We start from the raw sequence: 20,762 nt of genomic DNA, 5'->3' as shown, positions 1-20,762 counted from the left end.
ACCTTACTTAAAACCCTGAAAAATAACATCCGATCCATGTTACATCTTAAGCATTTTCAGGTTAAGTAAACAGAACTCAAGAAAAGTCTCAAGATAAATTAGTTTTGTGATTTCTAGGAAATTTATCAACAATTCATTTATTGTACTTTCAAGAAAACAGAGAGTGACGAAAAAACACGGAAAAGGATAAGGAAGGAAGTGCAGAAAAGCTGCTGATGGCAGAACACTGGAAGGAAAAGGCAGAGCTGGGATCGGCGGTAGAGATGAGAAGCAGAAAGAGCAAACCAAAAAGTAAAGAAGGGAGAAGCAGGGAGGGGCAGAAGGTGAGGCAGGCTCAGGAAGCAAGCCTCATTCCTAAATCGGCATCAGTATAAGCCCTGGGCATTGCAAAGGTGGAGGCAAGGAGAAAGCAAGGGGAAAAAATGGTTGAGAAAGATCTGGAAGTCAAAACACACCACAGGACATATTTTGAGTTTATCCTCTTTATAAAGAGAGAAGAAGAGCCCAACTTACCCTCATATAACTGAGCGTACTGCGGAAACCCGGCAGCACGGAGCCAGTCACATGCTTCCTTCGCCTCAATTTCTGAAAAATACAACAAAGGGAAATGTGTGAGTCCAACGGCCACCCACTGGTCTCCACCTCCGCAATCAATGAGGAACTGGTGAGCACTGTGCATGTTATTACAAAGCAAAGTTGTTCTCAGGTAAGTCTGTGTAAGTAGCCTACCCAGAAATGGGTATAAAGTGAGCAGGTATCACAAAGGTACTTGTTACGTGTCTGCTAAAATTATCTTCAATGTTGATCCATAAGTATTTGGATAATAGCAAAACCACAGACTACAGAACACAAAGGCTGGGTTTCAGGGAGGGAAAAATGTCTTATTTATACACTAGGGAACCAGGGGGCTAAGGAGGAGGCGGAAAAACTTCCTTATGATTTTTTTTTAATAAATTGTTTTAAACTTTCAAAGATAAAGCTAAGACTATTTATTCTACATTCCTTTATTCTTTTACTCTGGGGATAATGAAAGAACAAATACAACTGGGCAGTTTGTGAAAATGTATTTTCTCATGAAGGAAGGTATTAACAAAAATCCAATGTTTTACTATTTCTTTAATTTTACTAATGGCTTTAATTCCAAATGCCCTGTAATAAGATGTGCATTCATCAAGCACATTCTAATGATTTTCAAGCTGCAGGGTGCAGCATGGAACAGTAAAGCTGGTTATCTGGAATTGAGACGTGTTTGATGGGGCTGCTAGAATCTCTGAGGGCCAACCCCAAGAGGTTGATATGTCCTTTGGGTGACCAATTTTGGTATGGACATACCAAGAGTGCACGGGACCACCTGCCTGGAGAACTTTGGAGGGAGATGGGGAGAGTCTACAGTATGTGAACCAGGTCACTTTTTGACCTCGTGGATCCTGGATCATTTCCCAACCACAACTCTGTTAGATAAATATGAATGCAGGGGAAAAGAAGTTCATCTGTCAAAAGTCCAGTTTCTCCAAACAAAATTAAACAGCCGATTATAACAGGTCTCTACCCAGGCCTCTTCCTCTGCTGTTGGGAGGGAGCCCGGTCAGGTCACTGTATTTCCATTTACTCTGACGTTCGTTTTCCCCTGTAGCCAAAGTTGGAGAGTACCAGGTGCTCTTGGGATCACTGCATAAAAACGATCCACGCTAGTATCAGCAGTGGGCCAGAGACTACAACCTACGTTGAAAGCTCAATGTCTTTGCAGCATAATGTTCAATGTGACAGAGCTATCTGGTCTATGTTAGGAAAACAGACCAAAGGCCAGATCATCCACAGGCTCCAAAGGGAAGAGCAAAAGCCTAAAGCCCCAAGCCCCGTCCCACTGATCTGGCTGGATATGGGTTGAGATATGTTATTAAATCCAGGGAAACAGAGCCTGTGGTGGTCCCTGTCCCAGAGTCCCTGCTTCTTTTGGCATCCCCTAATCCATTGTCATTCCAGAGACTGATGATTTCTAAATCTTGGGTTTTTTCTCTGACATGAGGGCGTTTTTTACATACTTACTACCAGCACAGACCTAATAGGTCTCATTCCTGCCTTGTACACATCACTCAGAAATATCTAGGGCACCAAGCTGGAAATAAAAGCATTTCTATGAGGAGGGGTGAGACCCACAAGTGCAGTTCAAAATGAATTGGCTGGATTGTACTGTATTGGCTAACTTGGGTTTTCCCTTTGGAAGGTACAAAGGGCAATTATTGTATGTCTCTAAAGTTTTATTTAGTACTCATTTGAGAGTCCTTATGTGAAGGCTTCCACTTTGATAACTGCACAAGTACTTCAGGGGAAGTAGGAAATGCACATTCTGACTGTAACATGGAGAAAATGTGAGTTACTCCCGAGTCAAAGATAGGCTGTTGCCTTCTAAAATTTCAAGCTTCAGATTTGCTTTCTTCTTCAATAAACTACAGTGGCTAGTGATGAGAAAATACCTAATTTCTAGACATGCTCTAAACAGTTATGAGTCAGCAAGTCTTAGAGAGAAGCACAGAATTCTGTTATGTGAACTACATGAATAGTATGCCTTTTTCTATTTTATTATTGCTTTTACTATTATTGAAATGTACTGTTAAGCAGGAGAGCCCCAGAGAGACAGATCACGAAAAACAAATGGGGGCGACTTGGAAGGCAGGAGCTCTGCCACACAGCAAGCTCAAACGGGAGCAGGAAGTAGCTTGTAAAGGAGCATACACTCCACCAGATGCTGTGGTAAGAAGGACAGAGAGCTGGGGGAGAGGTGGGCAGCAGGGGTCCTCACGGAAAGACTCTCTTTGAAACTAAGGCTCTGGTTGGTCAGTGGAAGAGGGCTCAGGCTAGCCTGGGAGATTTTATTTAAAAGGCTCCCTAGATAACTTCGTTTTGTTTTTTCATAAGAGTAACATAGATAATGAGCTGAAACTCTACCCATACATAAACATAAATAATCAAATCTTAACCAGAACCCAGGTAAATCAAACTCTCAAATAAGCTGATTTTTTAAAATGGGTTGGCATTTTGTTTTTAAGTCTCCCAGGCAAAAGACAACAAAAGCTGCAATTAGTAAATAATAAATGAGAAGAAGCCACATCCCAGCCACGGTGGATGGCCCCTCCCCATCACTCTCCACACCCAACTTGCTGTTCTATTCCTGAAATGTCTCCCAAACACACTCCCCCTACTCTTAAGGGCAAAACCACCTAGTGACAAAGCAAACAAACAAAATAATGGAGCACAATTAACCACTATCAAATGTGACTTTGCCCATCAAGTTGAGTTGGAGATAAAAAGAGCCTTACGATTCCTACTGATTCCCCACAGCCCCTACTAACACCTGTCAGCCAAATGCTAATGTTTTCCCCAGGGAGTATTACCCATGCAACAGCCAAAATGCCTGGAGAAGTAAGAAGGAATCATTACTGCCAGTGTCATGTTTCACAAGGCCTTCATAATGAGAGTTAAATGACATTTGAGAGAGTGTGAAAATCTCTTTTCCACTGAGCTCTTGCTTAGCCAGCACAAAATTATGTAAAGGCTTTAAGGGCCATTCAAATCACATTTTGACAGTTTTATTTGTTCCCCATTTCCAACCCACACCTGGCCCTGTGGCATCTCCAGGGCTAAAAAGGCAAAGCACCAACCTTCTGCAAGTCTCCTGCAGCAAACCTAAGTGTGGGGAGAAACCAGAGAATGCCCTTGACAGACTGGCCTACTGATCTCTACCATGGTTACCACATTGTAACTGGAGAAAATTCAGTCTGTTTGGCTCCGGATATGATAGGATTTCAATAGAATTTTTGTAATTATTGTATATAAAAATCATTTCCATTTTACTCTAGAGTGAGTATCTGTTTTTGCTTGCCCGACATCCTTCCCCCCTTGCTCGGATAACAGAGCCACTTCTACATGGTTTAGGTGGGGCTGACACTCCTGGTCCCCTCCAACCACATTCCTTGGCGCCATCACCACCACCCACATGGATGACCTGCTCCTTAAGAGAACCCATTCCCCTAAGTCCAAGGAAACCAAGGAGCTTTGGGATATTAAGTCAGCTGTTGTTTGGGGGCTGAAATCAACTGGTTGAAAAGGGAGATATTCAGTTTTTCAATTGGTAGCTTGACCTGCACAAAAGCCAAGCAAACCTTTTCAATCGATAAATAAAGAAGACAGTTTGGCACTTGGCATGCTCTTCCACCACATCTCTGTGATTCTACTTGGGGGAAAGTCACTCACTTTGCCTCAGTTGCCTTGCCTACATCCTTAGACCATGATCGGACCTCTGTCCAGAGACAGACACAGCAGAGGGAGGCTGTCTCATTGGGTGCCCGAGTTGCTGCACATCAAAGGGCATGAGAATGAAGTCACTGTGGAACTTACCTGGCCTGTGACACTGGTTTTAGAAAGTATTATCATGTTTCTTAATTACATGTGCTCAGTGTTAAAAACTTATAAAAATACAGAAAGGCACAATGAAAGAAAAAAGTCAACTCTTGTCCCATTAGCTAACATAATTCAATATATGTTATTTGTCAAACTGGTAGTGATGGAAATATCTTTGGTTGACTACTTTCTGCATATAACAAAATACATTGTGAATATTTTCCCATATCACAGTATTGTTGGTAAAAATGGAAAATTTACTTTGTTTTGAGAATGATGCTTATTTTTTAAATACCTAATTTTTGAATACTGCCAATTGAGCTGACAACATCAAGGTAGCCAAGAGAAAACAGTTCAGTAGGGCTTCATCAACACAGTCTGACTGTGGAGAAGGCTGCAGGTCTATGTGAGTTAAAAGAGATTTACAAGCTGTTTCTTTAAGGAAATATCATTCGATGTTTGTACAGTCAGGTGCACAAGGCTCCAGAGGGCCTCAGTCAAGTAAGGAGTTGGATTGAGCGCAGCAAATTTACCACCCAGGTTTGCAGGCCTCCTTTCTTGTTACTCTCTCACTGAATTTTTAAACTGGTGCTTCTGAAGTACTCGGAACAGTGTGTTCTCCTACCTAAGTATTTAAATACATTTTTTTTTTAAATTTACATTATTCTCGGCATAGCAAATACTTTTCCCATAGCTAACCCAAAGGGATACTCTTCTTTCTAAATACCCAAAGGGATACTCTTCTTTCTAAAAGAAGATACTCTTCTAAGGGACACTCTTCTTCTAAACCAAAAATTCAAATTAGGGCCAAATTAAGTATTATTATCATCAGAAAATTAGCTGGCTAGAAGGAACCCGGTTTACCGTGGAAAGTTGAAGGCATATGTATTTATGTTCTTCTTACAAATCTCCTGGAATTTTAATGGACAAACTGGCTCCAATTTAAGTAGGTCTTAAACGTTCATTCTTAAACATTCATTAAAAGTACTCAAGAGAAGTTGGGAACGAAAGACAACATGGATCTCCACGTGATTTAGAAAAGTGGGCTTTAGAACAGTGTTTTGTTTTTTTCATTTAAACTGGCTGACATGGTGGGCACCCTGCTTCTGAAAGATTATGGGTGACTCAACCACCACAGGATGTCTGCAGTTGATGCAATTATCACTATTAAAGCATATCCACAGTATTAACATTTCAACAGGCTCATGGTTGTTGGCTTAGGATGGTTTGCACGGCTGAGTTAGCTTCATTATTCATGAACTTCTTCAGACAAATGACTCCTTTGTTTTCAGATGAAATTTCTCAAGTGAAGTCCCTATTTACTGAAGCTGTGTTTATTCCATAGGCTGTATTTATTCCACAGGCTAGGCCAAATTTGTCAAAACCAGTGCCAGAGTATCCATCCCGTCAATATGTGGATGAGAATGATGCAAGCATTAATATTATGTAGGCCCATGAACTACCACCATCATCCTTCTCCCGGGAGGGCTTTATAACCCTAATCACAGGTTCAGGAGGGAACGCCAAGTTTTGTAGTAACAATAGGCTTTGATTTAGATCCCATGTCATGGCAACAGGATACATCTTTTTGCATTCTTTGAATTATATAATACATTTATTGCAATGTGTAAAAGGCCTGAATAAGTCTTAAATGTATACCAAATATAATTATTTTCTAATGTGCATAACATTTTATTTCCATGATATTCTAAGTTACTAACAGAATTAAAATACAGGTTATTTTAGAAATTTAAGATTATTAATCTCTGAACATTCAAATCAGTGAATCAAGTGATAAACAGCCATTTTATCTCCCCATAACTTAAGGCAACCTTTTTTCTGATGTGTAGAAAAATCTCTTGCACTCAGCTAATATATAACTATAGAAGAAAGAAATAGGAAGATGTATATATCCTCAGGACACCTAATTGTACTCATTTAAGATGGAGAATCATGGCTGTGTTTATGTGTACTGTTTTCCTGAAAGCAAGAGTAACAGACATGCTGAGACATACTATTCCATCACCAATTCTTAACACTAGCCTTATTTCTCAGGTTGTGAAGTATCTTCTGCAAGCTGGATTCATAGCAAATCTAGCCACTTAAAAGTAATTTCTATTAGAGTGAAAAAAAATCAAGCAAATTCTATACCTAAATAGAAGGTCTATTCTTAGTCACTCAAGGGTTGTTTTTAATCTCTCTTTTTCAGCCTTTTTGGGGAAAACATATAATATATATAATTTATTATTTGTTTACTATTAAATTTTTAATATGACTATAAATTAAATTATATGTTTTAATATATTTAACAAATTATACAAAAATTTTACACAACCATAAATTTAAAATTCTAAATAAAATTATATATTTTATATAATTATAAATTTATAATGAAAACACACACACACTCTAATACGTTCCTAATGAGTCCCTGCTCTTTCCAGCTGTCAGCGAACTTGCAGTTCTCATCCAACTGGGAAGCATGTACTTTCCCATCCCACTGATGTCCGGCTTGGCCATATGACCCACTCTGGCCAACGAAACATGGGCAGAAGTAATGAATGCGAGTTTCAAGCAAAACTCTTCAAAAGCCATCACCTAGTTCTGCCAGCTCTCCTACCCTTCCCCTGACCATGAGGCTGGTATGTCTCAGAGGCTATTCTTCAGCCTGGGTCCTGGAATGACGACACAGGGAACAAAGCCACAGCAGAGCAGCTGCTGACACGTTATGTGAGCAAGCAATAAACTTCTGTTGCTTTATGCCACTACAACTTGGGGGACAACTTGTTACAGTGGCATAATCTAGCTTAAGCTAATTTAGCACAGCTGCCAGCTGTGCCTTTTATAGATGAAGCATAGGGATGCACTACAAACTTTTATTTCGACTTGAGGCTGTTCCTGGATATCCGTTAGTGTGTCAGAAAGGAACACAGTCAGTCTCCATAATAATTTCTGCCTGGAATTCTGCTTCTCTGCCTACAGTGCCTGGCCTGTTTGAAATGTTAAAATGTAAACAATTCTTTCACGCTCATCTGTCACATGGATCCACACGAGTGTGTGTGCACACACATTACAAACACACACACTTTTTCTCTCACCTACATCACAGAAAATCAAAAGTTCAGTTGCAACTGAACAAGGAATAGAAATACTATTCTCCATGCCCATATTCCTAATAGTATGAAAACAAGAACAAAGATCACAAACCTCTCCCCCACACCCCCGCAATCAATCTCAAAGAAAAAGAAAGCAGAAAATATATGTTCTACTAGCCAAATAGTTTCTGACCAGATTGCTTTGACTCCAGTTTTCCACAAGGCAGGGTAGCTCTTTATTCTCTCCTTTCATTTGGTACAGATTGTTCCCATCAGGCGCTTGCGTTATCTCTCAGGGAGGCAGCATGCATACACAAGCACATGAACATCCCCAGCCTTGCGAGGTTGTGGAGCCACTGCCTACCACTAAATTCCGAGAGATTCTTGGGGATGGAGTCAGTTATGCAACTGAAATGCAAGGTAGGGGAACACAGAACTGATTCAGACAATTAGAAAGAGGGTTGTAATTTGTCTCCCTTGGCCAAGGTACCTCCATATTGACCCACCAAGATAACAGAATCTTGAGGAACCTTTCTTCGGACAAGGGTATGAAGATTCTGGAGATGGCTTCTCTCTCTCACTTGGCTTCTTTGGCTTCTATTGGAAAGGTGAAGAATAAGAGTCCATGGCAGCTAACTTGATGTTGGCTCTCAGGAGCAGAAGCTCTAACGTCCACAAGGTCAGCGAAATTGCCAGCATCAGAAGGGTCCCTGTGTATTCACTGTGCCATGCCCATGACTTTTTGTCCAGGGAAGAGCAACTGCTTTGGACAAGTCCTACTTCCACTAAGAAGTCAGGTATCTTGGCTTTGGACAGGTATTCTTCTATCCTATATTGCTTTAAGACTTACTCTTTAAATGTTAAAAAGAATTATTCATGTCTTTAGGGAATAAAACCCCTTCTATATCTATTTTCAGACATATCTGGATGTCTATACTTATAAAGGCTTATCTGCTATTCCAGCTGCTTAGCCCAACTCTTTTATAATTGTGGGTACTGCAATTACACCAGAAGCTTTCATGATATCAGGGAAAATTGTTCCATGCAGGCATCAGAAGGAGCACAGATCTTTCTGGATAAAATAACTACAAGAATCCTACAGACCCTATTCAAGTCTTTCACTCCTCATAGGGCTGGCACGGCAAGATACAATATCACCAAAGCTTCTGACTCCCAACTCAAGGCTTTGTGCATTTAATTTCTTAGCAACTCTAATACCTGGATCAGTCAAAACTTGTGTTTGCTTAATTTAATCCCAAGATAAGATGTGCACAACTCAAGTGTAATTTTACTATCTGACTATCCATAAAAACTTGATGGTGTATGTGTGTGTGTTTTATTTTAAAATATTTAATGATAATTTTTCAATGTGTCTTTGCCAGTTTTCTGGAATACTTTCTACTTTTATGCAGTGGCATTGGTTCTGTGAATGATTTTCTAAAGATATATCACTTATCCCAGAAAATCAGGGCAGATTCAAGAAATTAAGTTTTTATTAGGTCTTCAGCTACGGATTCATTTTTCTCCATGTTCTTCAAGGCCAAAGAGACCATTGAGCTTAGAGGTTCGCTCTCTAAATATTGGGATTTCTATTTTGCAAATCATTAAGAGACACTGACATTATATATCCCTTACAGAGAGCAATTTAAAATGAATACAGGTAGTTGAAATAGCTTTATCTGATTTAAGGTGGGGGGAGATTAAACTCCCAACTGAAGAGGTGGAAAACAACCTGTATGCTGGAACACCCCTTTTTCATCAAACACAGTGATACATTATTGATTTGTGTCACACTATTATCTACCACATGGCCTACTGATATTAAGTCAACTAAAGCACCCCATAAATATATCATGAATGCAATCAAATTGGTTTTAAAAAGTTATATAAACTATAAAAAAGTTTTAAAAGTTTAAAACATGATAAAAGTTTTAAAATCTTCTAATAGTTCAATTTGTAGATAGTAGGTAACTTCTAATTTTAAAGAATTCTTTGGGCCTCAGTAATTATTGTTATAAAATCTTAATTGGATCTCTCCAGATTTTAAGAACATAGTAGGAAATGGCAGAACTATGTGTCATGTAAACACATGACTACTTCTAAATGGGGGTCCAGGCAACTCTAACTCTTGTACAATATAAATGTAATTTAATTACCTGACTAGCTTTGCACATATAACAATTTTTATTAATGATGGTCTTGACTAATATGCTTGCCCAAATACTCACTGAATTCAGGTATAAAAGGATTATTTCCCTTAAGAACAGAGTTGAATAAGAGATAAAAGCGACTTAAAATTTCCTCTTAAATGAAATCAAACAGAAGAGAATCAAAATCTAAACCTAAGATTTGAAACACCTGAAAGAAAGAAAGAAGGAAAAAAGAAAGAAAAATCGCTTTCATTCTATCATCTGGAGATCGAGTAACATTTTGTTGGCATATACGTAACCTCTCATTCTTTTATTATGAAGATGTGTACATGTATCTAAGCCAAGTATACTACCTATTTTATATCATCTTTAAATAAAATTGCAATCTGCTTTTTCACTTGACAGTGCATTTTGAACCTCTTTCCAAGCCAACAGATGTCCTTCTCAAACATTCTACTTGGCTGAATAACATTCCTACTGCTATTATTTTAAAAAGCACCTTCTTTTATCAGTTTAGGCTTCCACAATCATAGGTTAAAAATAATAAATCCAGTTCTCTGGAGGCTTTTATTCTAAATAAAGAATTTTGCCAGAATGTGCATCCTGGTAAACGTACTTCTGGGTTGATATTTCTCATATTATTTTACATTCTGGATTAAGATGCATCTCATATGGTTTTGATTTATATTCTCAGCAGACTTCGAAAAGGAAATTCCAAGTGGAAGTTTATTCATACACCAGAACTATGTTTAAATGATGCTACAGGGATATCTTAAACTAACACAAGTCAGGAAGTTCAAAGTTGAGGTTAGATCTTGGACCATGTTCCCACCTCTTCCTTCTTGGTATTTTGAAAGTGGAGATTTTATGTAACAGCTGTTCTGCTTGTCTTTGACCTCCTGCATATGTATTTAGATAATTTCCAAGATGAATTTCAAAACTTTATGTAATTAGCATTTTCTAACGGGTGTTGCTGCAGTTCCAAGGTTACACTTAAAAAACAAAACAAAACAAATAAACTAGACTAAATAAAGAAAAACTCCCCAACTTGTTTTAATGACTAGATGAATATTTGGAGTCTACAAGACTCCCAAAACCTTTTAAATAATCAAGTGCAAAATGTGACCCAAATTCAAAAACTAGCAAATTCACCAAGAGTGAATCTCTTTAGGACAAAACAGTTTTATTTTTGTGCAGGGTTAATGTTTTGCCTTAAAGGAGAGTTCAAAATGAAGGTACATTCTGATTTCCTTTTGCTCTTAACTAATGGCATACCTATTACTTAAATAAAACAAGTTTCTTCTCTTGTTGAATGCGCATACTTAGTTTTATGAATTAACTTTTTTAAAAGAGCCTGTCAATTTGTTTAGAAAACGTTCCTTTATCTGAAGGCATACCAGACTAACTGGATGTAAGAGGTAACTTTTTTTGTGGCTTACAGCAGTTAGAAGCACTGACTCCACCCCTCATTACCTCCTGACCTTGGATGGATTAATTTCAGCATGCCTACAGGAGGGCCTAGGGGCCAAATACCCACCCTTCACACAGATTCTTCTTACGAGAAGAATCCAACAGGCAATTCATTTTTTCATTCTATATTAGATTTGATTAGACTCTTTCCGTTAAATAATGTTGTATCACAGGAAGCCATGCTTTGCACCATACAATGCTGTTCAACAAGATGTAATAAGAATCATAAATGAAATATGACACTTTGAAAATGGTAGTAAGAGCCTCCACCAGCTGCTACTTTCAGGATATGAACATCAGATTGGGGAAGACAGTCTTGTGATTATAGTTTATGATGTGCTTACCAGTTAATAAGTAAAATATTAGCAATCATGTGCTTGGTATGTGAAGATCTCAAGGGCAAAGATATGTTTAAACATACCAAACACATCAGAGGCCTGGGAAAGAAATCTGTATCAGACATGTAGCCTTCATTAAGGGAAATGCTGTCAGAAGATTATTTTTCCATGTTAAAAAAAAAAAAACTGAACAAATAAGTAAATCTTGAGCAAGGGATATGGGCTTCCTGTGGATTGACGACTGGGAGAAGTTGAGGGTTAATGTGGAGCCCAAGGTCATTGGCCTCAAGAGATCACGAGTCTCCCAGATAGGCTTCCTCTCAAGGTCATTCCCGCTATTCAAAACATCCCAGGTGTGTTTTCAGGGATCTGCTTTGTGAGGAGGCAACTGGGAAACTATTGAATAGTTCAAATACCATTCAGATACTTCAACCATTTACATCTAAAAGCAAAGAAATACTTTGCTCTTATGCTTAAAATGATTATAATGAATGCTTCATGACTGCTCACATTACACCCAATGGTGAAGAGAAAATTTAGAAAGCAATCCTCTTTGAACCTTTTGTTTTTCCAAAACGAGGAACAGTGAGTACATATTCACACACACACACACACACACACACACACACACACACACACACACACACATTTTAATTGAGATAAAGTCTGTCTTGTTTAGGCTAATGTGTAAATTAAAGGTCCTTAACCCAGGGTTTTTAGAAAGAGCTTAGGCCTGGGAACTTCTTTGTATGCAAATATTATTATATAGGCACTTTATTTGCTGAGGCTACATAGCTTTCATCAAATTCCGATTCACTTATTTTACCACTAAAGTACTCACATTTAGCCCAAGAAAGCGAAAACTTTATGCACCCTTGGAGGCTTAAAAGAGGGCCAGCTTTTTCCTGCTTTGTTCCCTGTAGACAATCAATTTTTGACTTTGGAACTTGGAGAGATAAATAATTTCTTTCTCTCTGTCACACACACACACATACACACACACACACACACGTATATAGGTGCACATATATTCTGTAAACATATCACAGGTAAAACTGAAAGCATCCTTAAATAAATATGTGGATTTTTGTATCCTCTTAAATTATAATATTGCAGGTACACATTACCAGATTGGAAAACAGACTGTACCTTTGCATGTCCAGTTCTTAGCCCAGAGCTTTGCAAATGAATGTTGACTAAAAGAGTGAAGGGCTATATTAAGAGGAAAATATTCAATATTTATAGTTTTAAATATTTACAGGCCAATAAACACCTAAAACATTTTTCAGATACGTGAGTTCCCTCTGAAGTCACAGGGCTCTTGTAAATATGGGAACATGTATTGTGAATGTACTTTGCAAACAGTAAAACCCTGTAAAAAATAAGGTTTTATATCCTTGGGCAGTACTGTCTTTGTAGATCTCAATGTTGCCTATGTTTTCTGAAGGGCAGGGCATTTGACATGGTCCCAGCACGGACTGGGAGAGTCACTTCTACGGGCTCCCGATCCCTTTCCCTTCCCTCTGCATGGAATCCTTGGGAATTCCTAGGCCAGAGATTACTGCAAGATTTAGTCTTGGAAGAATAAGAGCGTGAAAAGATTTTCCTGTTTTTTCACAAAGGAATCACTCTTCCTTTTTAAGATCAACAAACCTGATTGGGACATATTCATTCATACTTGAGAATAACCAGACATGAGCATAGAAAAAGAATATCATAAGACTTTCAAATGTTTTGACCACAGTCTTTAGAAAGAAATATACTACTAATAGTTGTGAGCATGTACATACGCACTCATACTCAGAGACTGAAACAAAGTTTCACAAAACAATAATTACTCTTTATATATATGCAATGCCACCTGACCTTTTCTGTTCTCTTCTCTTCGATTAAAAATTGCTAGGTATACCCATTAGCTGACTTCATTACCCTCAGTTAAAAGAACACTGCCTCAGATGACACTCTGTTATATGAGAAGCATCTGGTTAAATCAATGAATAAACAGTCCAGTTCTAAGAGTCTGACAACTGGTCTTCCTAGACTCCTTCCCTCTCCTGAATTCCTCATATTCTCACAAACTCAACCCCATGACCTGCTTAGTTTCCCTCTGAAATGTATTTCTCCAACTTCTATTGGCCCACCTCCATTCTCTCTGCCTTAGTTTAAGCATCATCATGTCCTGAGACTACTGCAACAGACTCCTAACAGGTGCTCCTAACAGGTGCTCCTGCTTCAGTTCTTGCCTTCCTGACCTAAGACACAGGTATGATCATTCTCCTTAGGACTCGTTCATGCCTCCCTGTCACCCAAAGAACAAAGTACCAGCCCATTACCCTGGCCCACAGCGTCCTCCCTCACTTGGCCTCTGCCTACTTCCAGGGGCTCATGGCCCAGTTTGGGCCCAGGTGCTGGAACGGCAGGGAGTTTGTCAGTCCCATGGTGCTGTTTCATGTTCCACGCTTGCCCTTGGGCTGTTTCTTCTCCTTTGTCTGTCCCATTCTTTCTATTTCTTTTTCTCCTGACTTACTCATTTGTCTTCTATCAAGATTCAGCTAAGACATCACTTACTGAATCCCAGGTTAGCTTGTCTCTCTCTGGACTTTTGTACATTATAGTCCTTACGAGGTTAGACTGAAATGTTCTTGTTATACGTCTGTCTCTCCATTAGACTACAAGCGTTTCAAGGGCAGAGGTTGCCTGATTCACTTTTTGCACCTCTAGTGCCTGGCAGAGCACTTGAACCCAGTGCGTGTTCAATGCAAGCTTCCTTAAATAAATATGCTGAATGTGGCAGAGCTGAGAAGCTCTGCTTCTGTTGCAGGTGTCCCTTGGGTACCCATCTTTCACCAACATTGCTCTGCATTCATCCCAAATCAGAATGGACTGCTGCTCCTTTTATTTATTCCCAGCAAAGGACCTGCACATACTGCTGGTCAAAGGTCTTTGGCGAAGGTACCTCTGGCCCCTGAAAAAGCTTTCCTGCTTTCTTTCTTTTTTCCTGGTTTGACTGAAGGAGGCTGAGGGGCACATGCTGGGTTTTCACACCTTCCTGTTCTATTTCATTTAAGTCTGCTGCTACTGTTGCTGGAGCTGAGGATGGGTTAAGTGCCAGCCCCAGTCTTAATAACAAATCAATGACATGAAATCTCATGAAGCTTAGAGGTCTTCCAGATGTGGATTTGGAATAGTAATGGGAAGTCAGATTTGGTCCAGAGTCATTTCCAATCTAGACGACTCTGGGAGAAGGAGGGTAGTTCTGGTGATGAGCAAAAAGGGTTAGGTCCCCTCAGGAGCAAATCTGAGCCTAGTTTAGTCTGGACCACCCGAGATCTCCCTGCATATGCCTTGGAGGATACCCAACTCCCCGAGGCTGCCCCATTCATTCCTCCAAGGGAATCATCCAGTCAGTCCACGATGGCACCCCTGGGGAAGTGGGTATGCTTCCAGTCAGAGTAGAATAATGCCTCTCTACACACTAGAGTAGAGAAATGGAGTCGCGCAATCCCCTCTCTTTAAATGTGACTACACCCAGCCGTGACTATTTTAGTTCTCAGGAGCAGAGGGAAAATGTGTGATATACTGAGGTGACCTTCTTTTGGGCACTAGATTTAGTTGGGTCCCCTTTATTCTTAGTTAAAGCTTCTCTTTCCTGGCAAAGGTAGCTTGTTGGACACCTACTCCAGGGAGCCTTCCCTAAACCCTTCTAACACTTATGGTCTCTACCCTTCCATGATCCCTGGCTATCTTGAATTGTTATTTGACCTATTATTATGGTCATCTCTTAGTAGACTTAAAGTCTGAGCACAGTGAACTTGTAAACAGTAGGGACTCAGTACAATTTGTGGTGGTTGTAGCTGTTATGGCTACCGTCAATAACTAACAGAAAGACAAGCTCATACATGGGTATGGCTGGTGACTGATTATGATGGTGATGATTACTGGCCCTTGTTCATCTCTAGACACAGGAAAGTAACCTGGGGGGAAGGATGAAATTCTTTAATGGATAAAGCAAAGGACGGAACAGATATGGGAAGGAAGACAGCAAGTTGAGATCAAACCTCCCCAGAGTGTAGCAGTGGAGAGCAGCATAGAGTATGGGATTACTGTAGGGGGTCCCTCAACAAACCTCATTACGTCTCAAAGTCTCCGTTTCCTCATCCAGAAAATGTGCATAATGTTATGGATATTCTTCAGATCAGCTGGAAGGATGTGAGAGAAACTCCAGAACAAGGAAGGGTATTTTGTGTACCGCTGCAATTCTGGTCCCTGGCACAAGGCTTTGGACTTTACTTTGTGTTTACAAATGTTGGACAAAATGAATTACGTAAATTGACAAAGAGCAGGCACTTAAAAGTTGGAGCTTTTATTATCAACTGAAATGAGTACTTTTCACATTTCCCCACTGATGTACTCAAATGGCAGAAGACAATAAACAGATGTCCTCCATGAATTTATTTCACATTTCCACCTATATAGAGGACGAATAAAACATGCCCTCCCTTATTTACTACAAAAAGCTTTCCCTCATATTTTAAGAAAGCCGATGCTCCAAGATGTACCATCGTGGACATTCTGGGGGGATGAAGGGACTCAAATGTAAATTTAAAAGAGAAATTTCACTTTCAGAGAGATGATTTATCATTAGATTTATCTTATTTTTTAATAACAGCTTCCCTGAACACTAGAAAATGTGGAGTTTGGGCAAATGCCAACTCCATTCGAGACAGGATGACATTACTGGACCCAGGGGTTTGACTAGAACGAACTGAGAGACACACAGGCAATGGACAGCTGACAGTTGGTTGAGCTTAGATCACAGGATGGAGGTAGAATCTCTGCTCAGCAACATAGGATGCTGGCTTGAAAACAAAGACCTTCTTAAATATATTTCTATAAAATAGAAGAAGATCTCATGTTTTGAAGGCAAGTTGTGCATTTTATTAAGGAACGCAACCAACATCCTTCAAAGATAACTTCAGAGATAGAACCCAAATTTGATCACTCGCTCTGCTGCTTAATATCCTTCAGGACTCTTAAATCCTTCCAAAGTAAAATGCAAACTTCCAAGAACAGCATACGATTCTTGAGCTCAGCGTGGGTCCCCGGCGTGTCCTTCTGCATCTCAACTGGGCACGCGCCCTGGATGCCAGCGGTACTAACTCCCAGCTCCTTAAAACTGCAGCTTCCCGCCACTCCCGTCCTCTGTTCCCTGTAGGTACTTTTCCTAAATCTAGAATGACTTTCTCCCACTTGATCTGACTAGTTAATCCTTATTCTTCCTTCCCCCTCTATTTCTTTAATTCTCAGCTCTACTTTTACCTTCTCTGCCAAGTCCTTCCTGACCACCTGCTTCCTGCCACACAGGTAAGTAAGGTTCTCCCCATCTCTCCTTGGCACCCTCTGTGTACCTCTGGCCCAGCACTTACCCTGGCACTGGAATTTTTGGTTTATTCTGCTTTTCTGTTTCCCTCCACAGGCCCGGTCTTTGCATATCCTGCGCCAGCAAAGTGCCCGGCACCCCAAAGGGGCTTGATTAATGTTTGCGTTACGAACTGAGGAAGCTTCCAGCACAGAGGCTCAAGAAATTTAGAGCAAGGAGTAAATGAAGTCCTCTCTCATGCTTCCGGCCACGGACAGAGAGGAAGAACCTCACTGCTCCCTGGTGACCTGTGAAGCATCAGCAAAGATTCCAAACCTCCACACTTCCTTTCCCCACTGTTTTCATTCACATTAAAAAAGGAACACCAGGGATTTGCATCACAGCCTCAAAGTACAGTGACAGGGAGACAGAATTGCGTTTGGAACAGAAAGAACCACACGCTTTCTTATGAATCAGACCCCTAACAGAACAAAATTTAAGGTGGAGTATGTTCCACTTACTCACATTATCAACAGTCTTTTAGTGGCGAACAGAACTCTCTACTCATGAAGGAAGAGCAAAAGAGTTACAATTCCAATGGTTAATCTTTTTCTTGAAACTTCCAAATCTTTTATTTGTCCTTAAAGAACATAAATACAGGGCTTCCCTGGTGGTGCAGTGGTTGAGAATCTGCCTGCTAATGCAGGGGACACGGGTTCAAGCCCTGGTCTGGGAAGATCCCACATGCCGCGGAGCAACTGGGCCTGTGAGCCACAACTACTGAGCCTGCGTGTCTGGAGCCTGTGCTCCGCAACAAGAGAGGCCTTGATAGTGAGAGGCCCGTGCACTGCGATGAAGAGTGGTCCCCGTTTGCCACAACTAGAGAAAGCCCTCGCACAGAAACGAAGACCCAACACAGCCATAAATAAATAAATAAATAATTTTAAAAAAAGAACATAAATACAGTTTAAAAACATTCCACAGTTGACAACAAGTAGCAAAGATGATGTTTCTAAAAGACTTCCTCCTTCTTGGTACAAAAAGTACCCTCATATAGCCTGTAGGTACTAACGGGTTCATGTTCATAACTGCTTTAAGTTCTATGCTTCTCCTCTTTGTCAAGTGTGGTTTCTATTTAGAGTCTAAACAGTACATTGTTAATTACATATTCCATAATGTCACTTATTTTATAACACAATAATGGTATTAGCAAATTTGAAGTTAATAGTCCCCAAACAGCAAAAAAAACCAAAAACAAAAACAAATCCATACCTCTTAGGTTTACCGAATTCTAGGTTTTAAAATTCTCTTTGGCATAATGGTTTCTAGTAGCAAAACCCAGACAGCACTAAATTACCAATAAATTCTGCCAGAAACATCCTATGAAACTCTGCTCCAAGGATTTACAATCATTCATTTTAGGCTTCATATTGATACCTCTTTGTTTCCAATCATGCTGTGAAAATAGAAGGGAAACAATTCACAGCAGTGCTTCGAGATGCTCATCTGGGAAAGTGGGGGAGTATCCCTAATGCTGATGTCATTGTCATTTCTGAAATTCCAGCCCTGGTCACTCTGCCATCTGGGCTACTTTTCTATCTGGAATTCTCTCTCCCAGCCTTGCCTCATTACCCACTCACCTGACCCCTGGGGGAATCATGAATCACTTCCTGTCCTTTAAACTTGTGGCTGAACTTCCCGTTCTGTAACAGCCTCAAACTGGGGGGTGGGTGGGGGTTGGGGGCATGCAATGAGAAGGACTGGGAGGGAGAGGGCTGCCTGGAAGGCAGGCAGAGGAGTCCCTCTCCATCCATATTAGAGTGAGTTGCTGAGCACTGCCGACTCTTGTTTTTTTAGGAGATAAATGATCGTCATCACAGTAATGACCTGAGTTGTGCATTTTTTACTGCTTGATTTACCTCCAAAATCCTGATTCCATTCTTCACCGTTCTACTGCTTATGCGCAACTTCAGAAAGGATGGAGGGTAAAAGAAATAAAAAGCAAATTCATCAACCTCACATCTATGAAAAGTCTGATGGGGCAAATCTGAGACCTGCTTAAAAATAAGTGGTTGTACAGGCATCTATTTTATTGAGAACCACCTCATTTGTCATTAATATTAATAAATTGGACGTAGTATATGAGTCAGCTTTCTAGGTCAGTTTTTTATTAAAAGGATATTTTTACTATGATAAAGTTTTTTTTAATTAAGAATTTTAAAATAATATTACGGCAGAGATAAGCTAAGTATTTAACAAACACATGGGAGGACTATGATTCCCAGCCTCCCTTGGAGGTAGGCCACGTGAAGGAGGTCTGGACAAAGGCACGTGGGTGGACCTGCCATGTGATCTACCGCCCCCTGTCCTTCTCCATCCACCAGTGGATGTGCCAGTGCCCAGGAGACCTTGGAAGCGTCATGTTGAGTCAGGAGAGCCTCAGTTGGCCTATGTCTGGTGCAGAGTGTCCTCAGTGTGAACAGGAAACATAATTTTAGTTGGTTGAGACTGTAACACTTTGAGGACAGGAATCTCTGCCTTATTTGACATTGAATCCCCCATGATTGGAAAACAGTATCCCCTTATGCCTGGAAAAGAGCAGGTATCTGGCCAGTATTTATGGAATAATGAATGTTGAATGAGTCATAAGAGTATACACATGAAAAATCAAAATGCACACAAAAAGTTAATTCTGAGAAAGGTTTCTGGGGATGCTTTGCTCCTACACACACATAATCAACTTCACTCTAAATATCACTCAAAAACTCTTTTGTCTTTTATGTCCATTTTTGTTTCCACGGAAAGCATCCAACTTTCAATACATACCACAAACTAAGATTGTGAAACAGTTTCTTCTGAAAAGGATTCAATTCTGTCCCTTCTCCTCGACCTAACCCCCCCACCCCGAAAATAAACCCAATCTCAGTTGACTGAACAGATTTATTTCACTACTCCTCAGTTTTAGAGAATCAAATGCATTTAAAAAGCAGTTTGGGGTTATCCAGACTTTAATGAGGGGATGCTGACTGGGGGAAGGTTTCCTGGCTCCATGTTCTCTCCATAAAGAAATTTCTTGCCCCCATCAGACTAGTCCGTGAGTCCGTGAAAGTGACACATGGTAAGATCCTTTGCCTTAATAACAAAACCCATAAATCCCTTACATATTTGTATTTATTTTCAGGCTAAACTTGATTTCTAGGTTCAATACTATGAAGCGACATTTGGTGTTTCCTTTTTAGACTAATTGTGACTAGATACTAGGACAGATGCTTAGGGCCTGTCCAGGAGATGCCAATGATTCCACACCTTGTATTTATGTTTCTTTTTTGTCATTCAAAAATGTTTCATTTCCTTTCTTTTTATTGTTTAAAAATTAACATCAGAAATAGCTTGATGCCTCATAGAAATCATAAGGAAGAGTTACAAATCAAGATTTTAAAAATTCCTTAGTATATTCACAAGAGGTGATAGCAGGTACATTTATAATTTGTTGGACTCTCCAAAGTGGCTTTAACTTTTAACACTAATATTTAATGGCTAGATATAACTGATTTTTAGTTATAAAAAAAGAAGCAAGGGAGGAGGGAGGGAGAAACGAAGGAAGGGAGGAAGACAGAAAGGAAGGAACTCCAGCTATAAGCCGTCCTTTCAAATTACCCAAACAAACACAGTCCTCTGGCTGGCACCTGGATGGCCAGTCTAGCACTAGTACTCCAGGACACTGGTGTCTGATTACCTGGCTGCTGTATACAAGCCTCCTTCTAACAAGGACAGAACCTGTTGTTTGTCTTTCCTACTGTATATTGGTGCCCTTATTATGGATAGTGCCCAGTTCATAGCTATTTCTCAAGTCAGAAATGCTGACACCGTTCTCAATTTTATCTTTCTAAGTACAATTTTTTTGCTTGGCTCAATTCCTCTCCCATCTATAGAACGGTTCTCTGCACCCTTT

The 20,762-nt window shown here is 40.0% G+C and overlaps 1 protein-coding gene across 9 annotated transcripts in view; it reads right to left on the bottom strand.

Moving 5' to 3' along the window:
* STARD13 (StAR related lipid transfer domain containing 13) overlaps positions 1-20,762 on the bottom strand; it is a 383,589-nt gene that overhangs the window by 69,289 nt on the left and 293,538 nt on the right. For all 9 annotated transcript variants that reach the window (XM_082435536.1, XM_082435535.1, XM_082435541.1 and 6 more), the window contains one exon: positions 514-585. In XM_082435536.1, coding sequence (XP_082291662.1) covers positions 514-585 — 72 coding nt within the window. The remainder of the gene's footprint in view (positions 1-513; positions 586-20,762) is intronic.

Source organism: Balaenoptera physalus, assembly GCF_965194825.1.
Source record: "Balaenoptera physalus genome assembly, chromosome: 18".
In the NCBI taxonomy this organism is placed as follows: domain Eukaryota; kingdom Metazoa; phylum Chordata; class Mammalia; order Artiodactyla; family Balaenopteridae; genus Balaenoptera; species Balaenoptera physalus.
The sequence above is the reverse complement of the archived record's forward strand: the minus strand, read 5'-3'. Positions and strand labels throughout refer to the sequence as shown.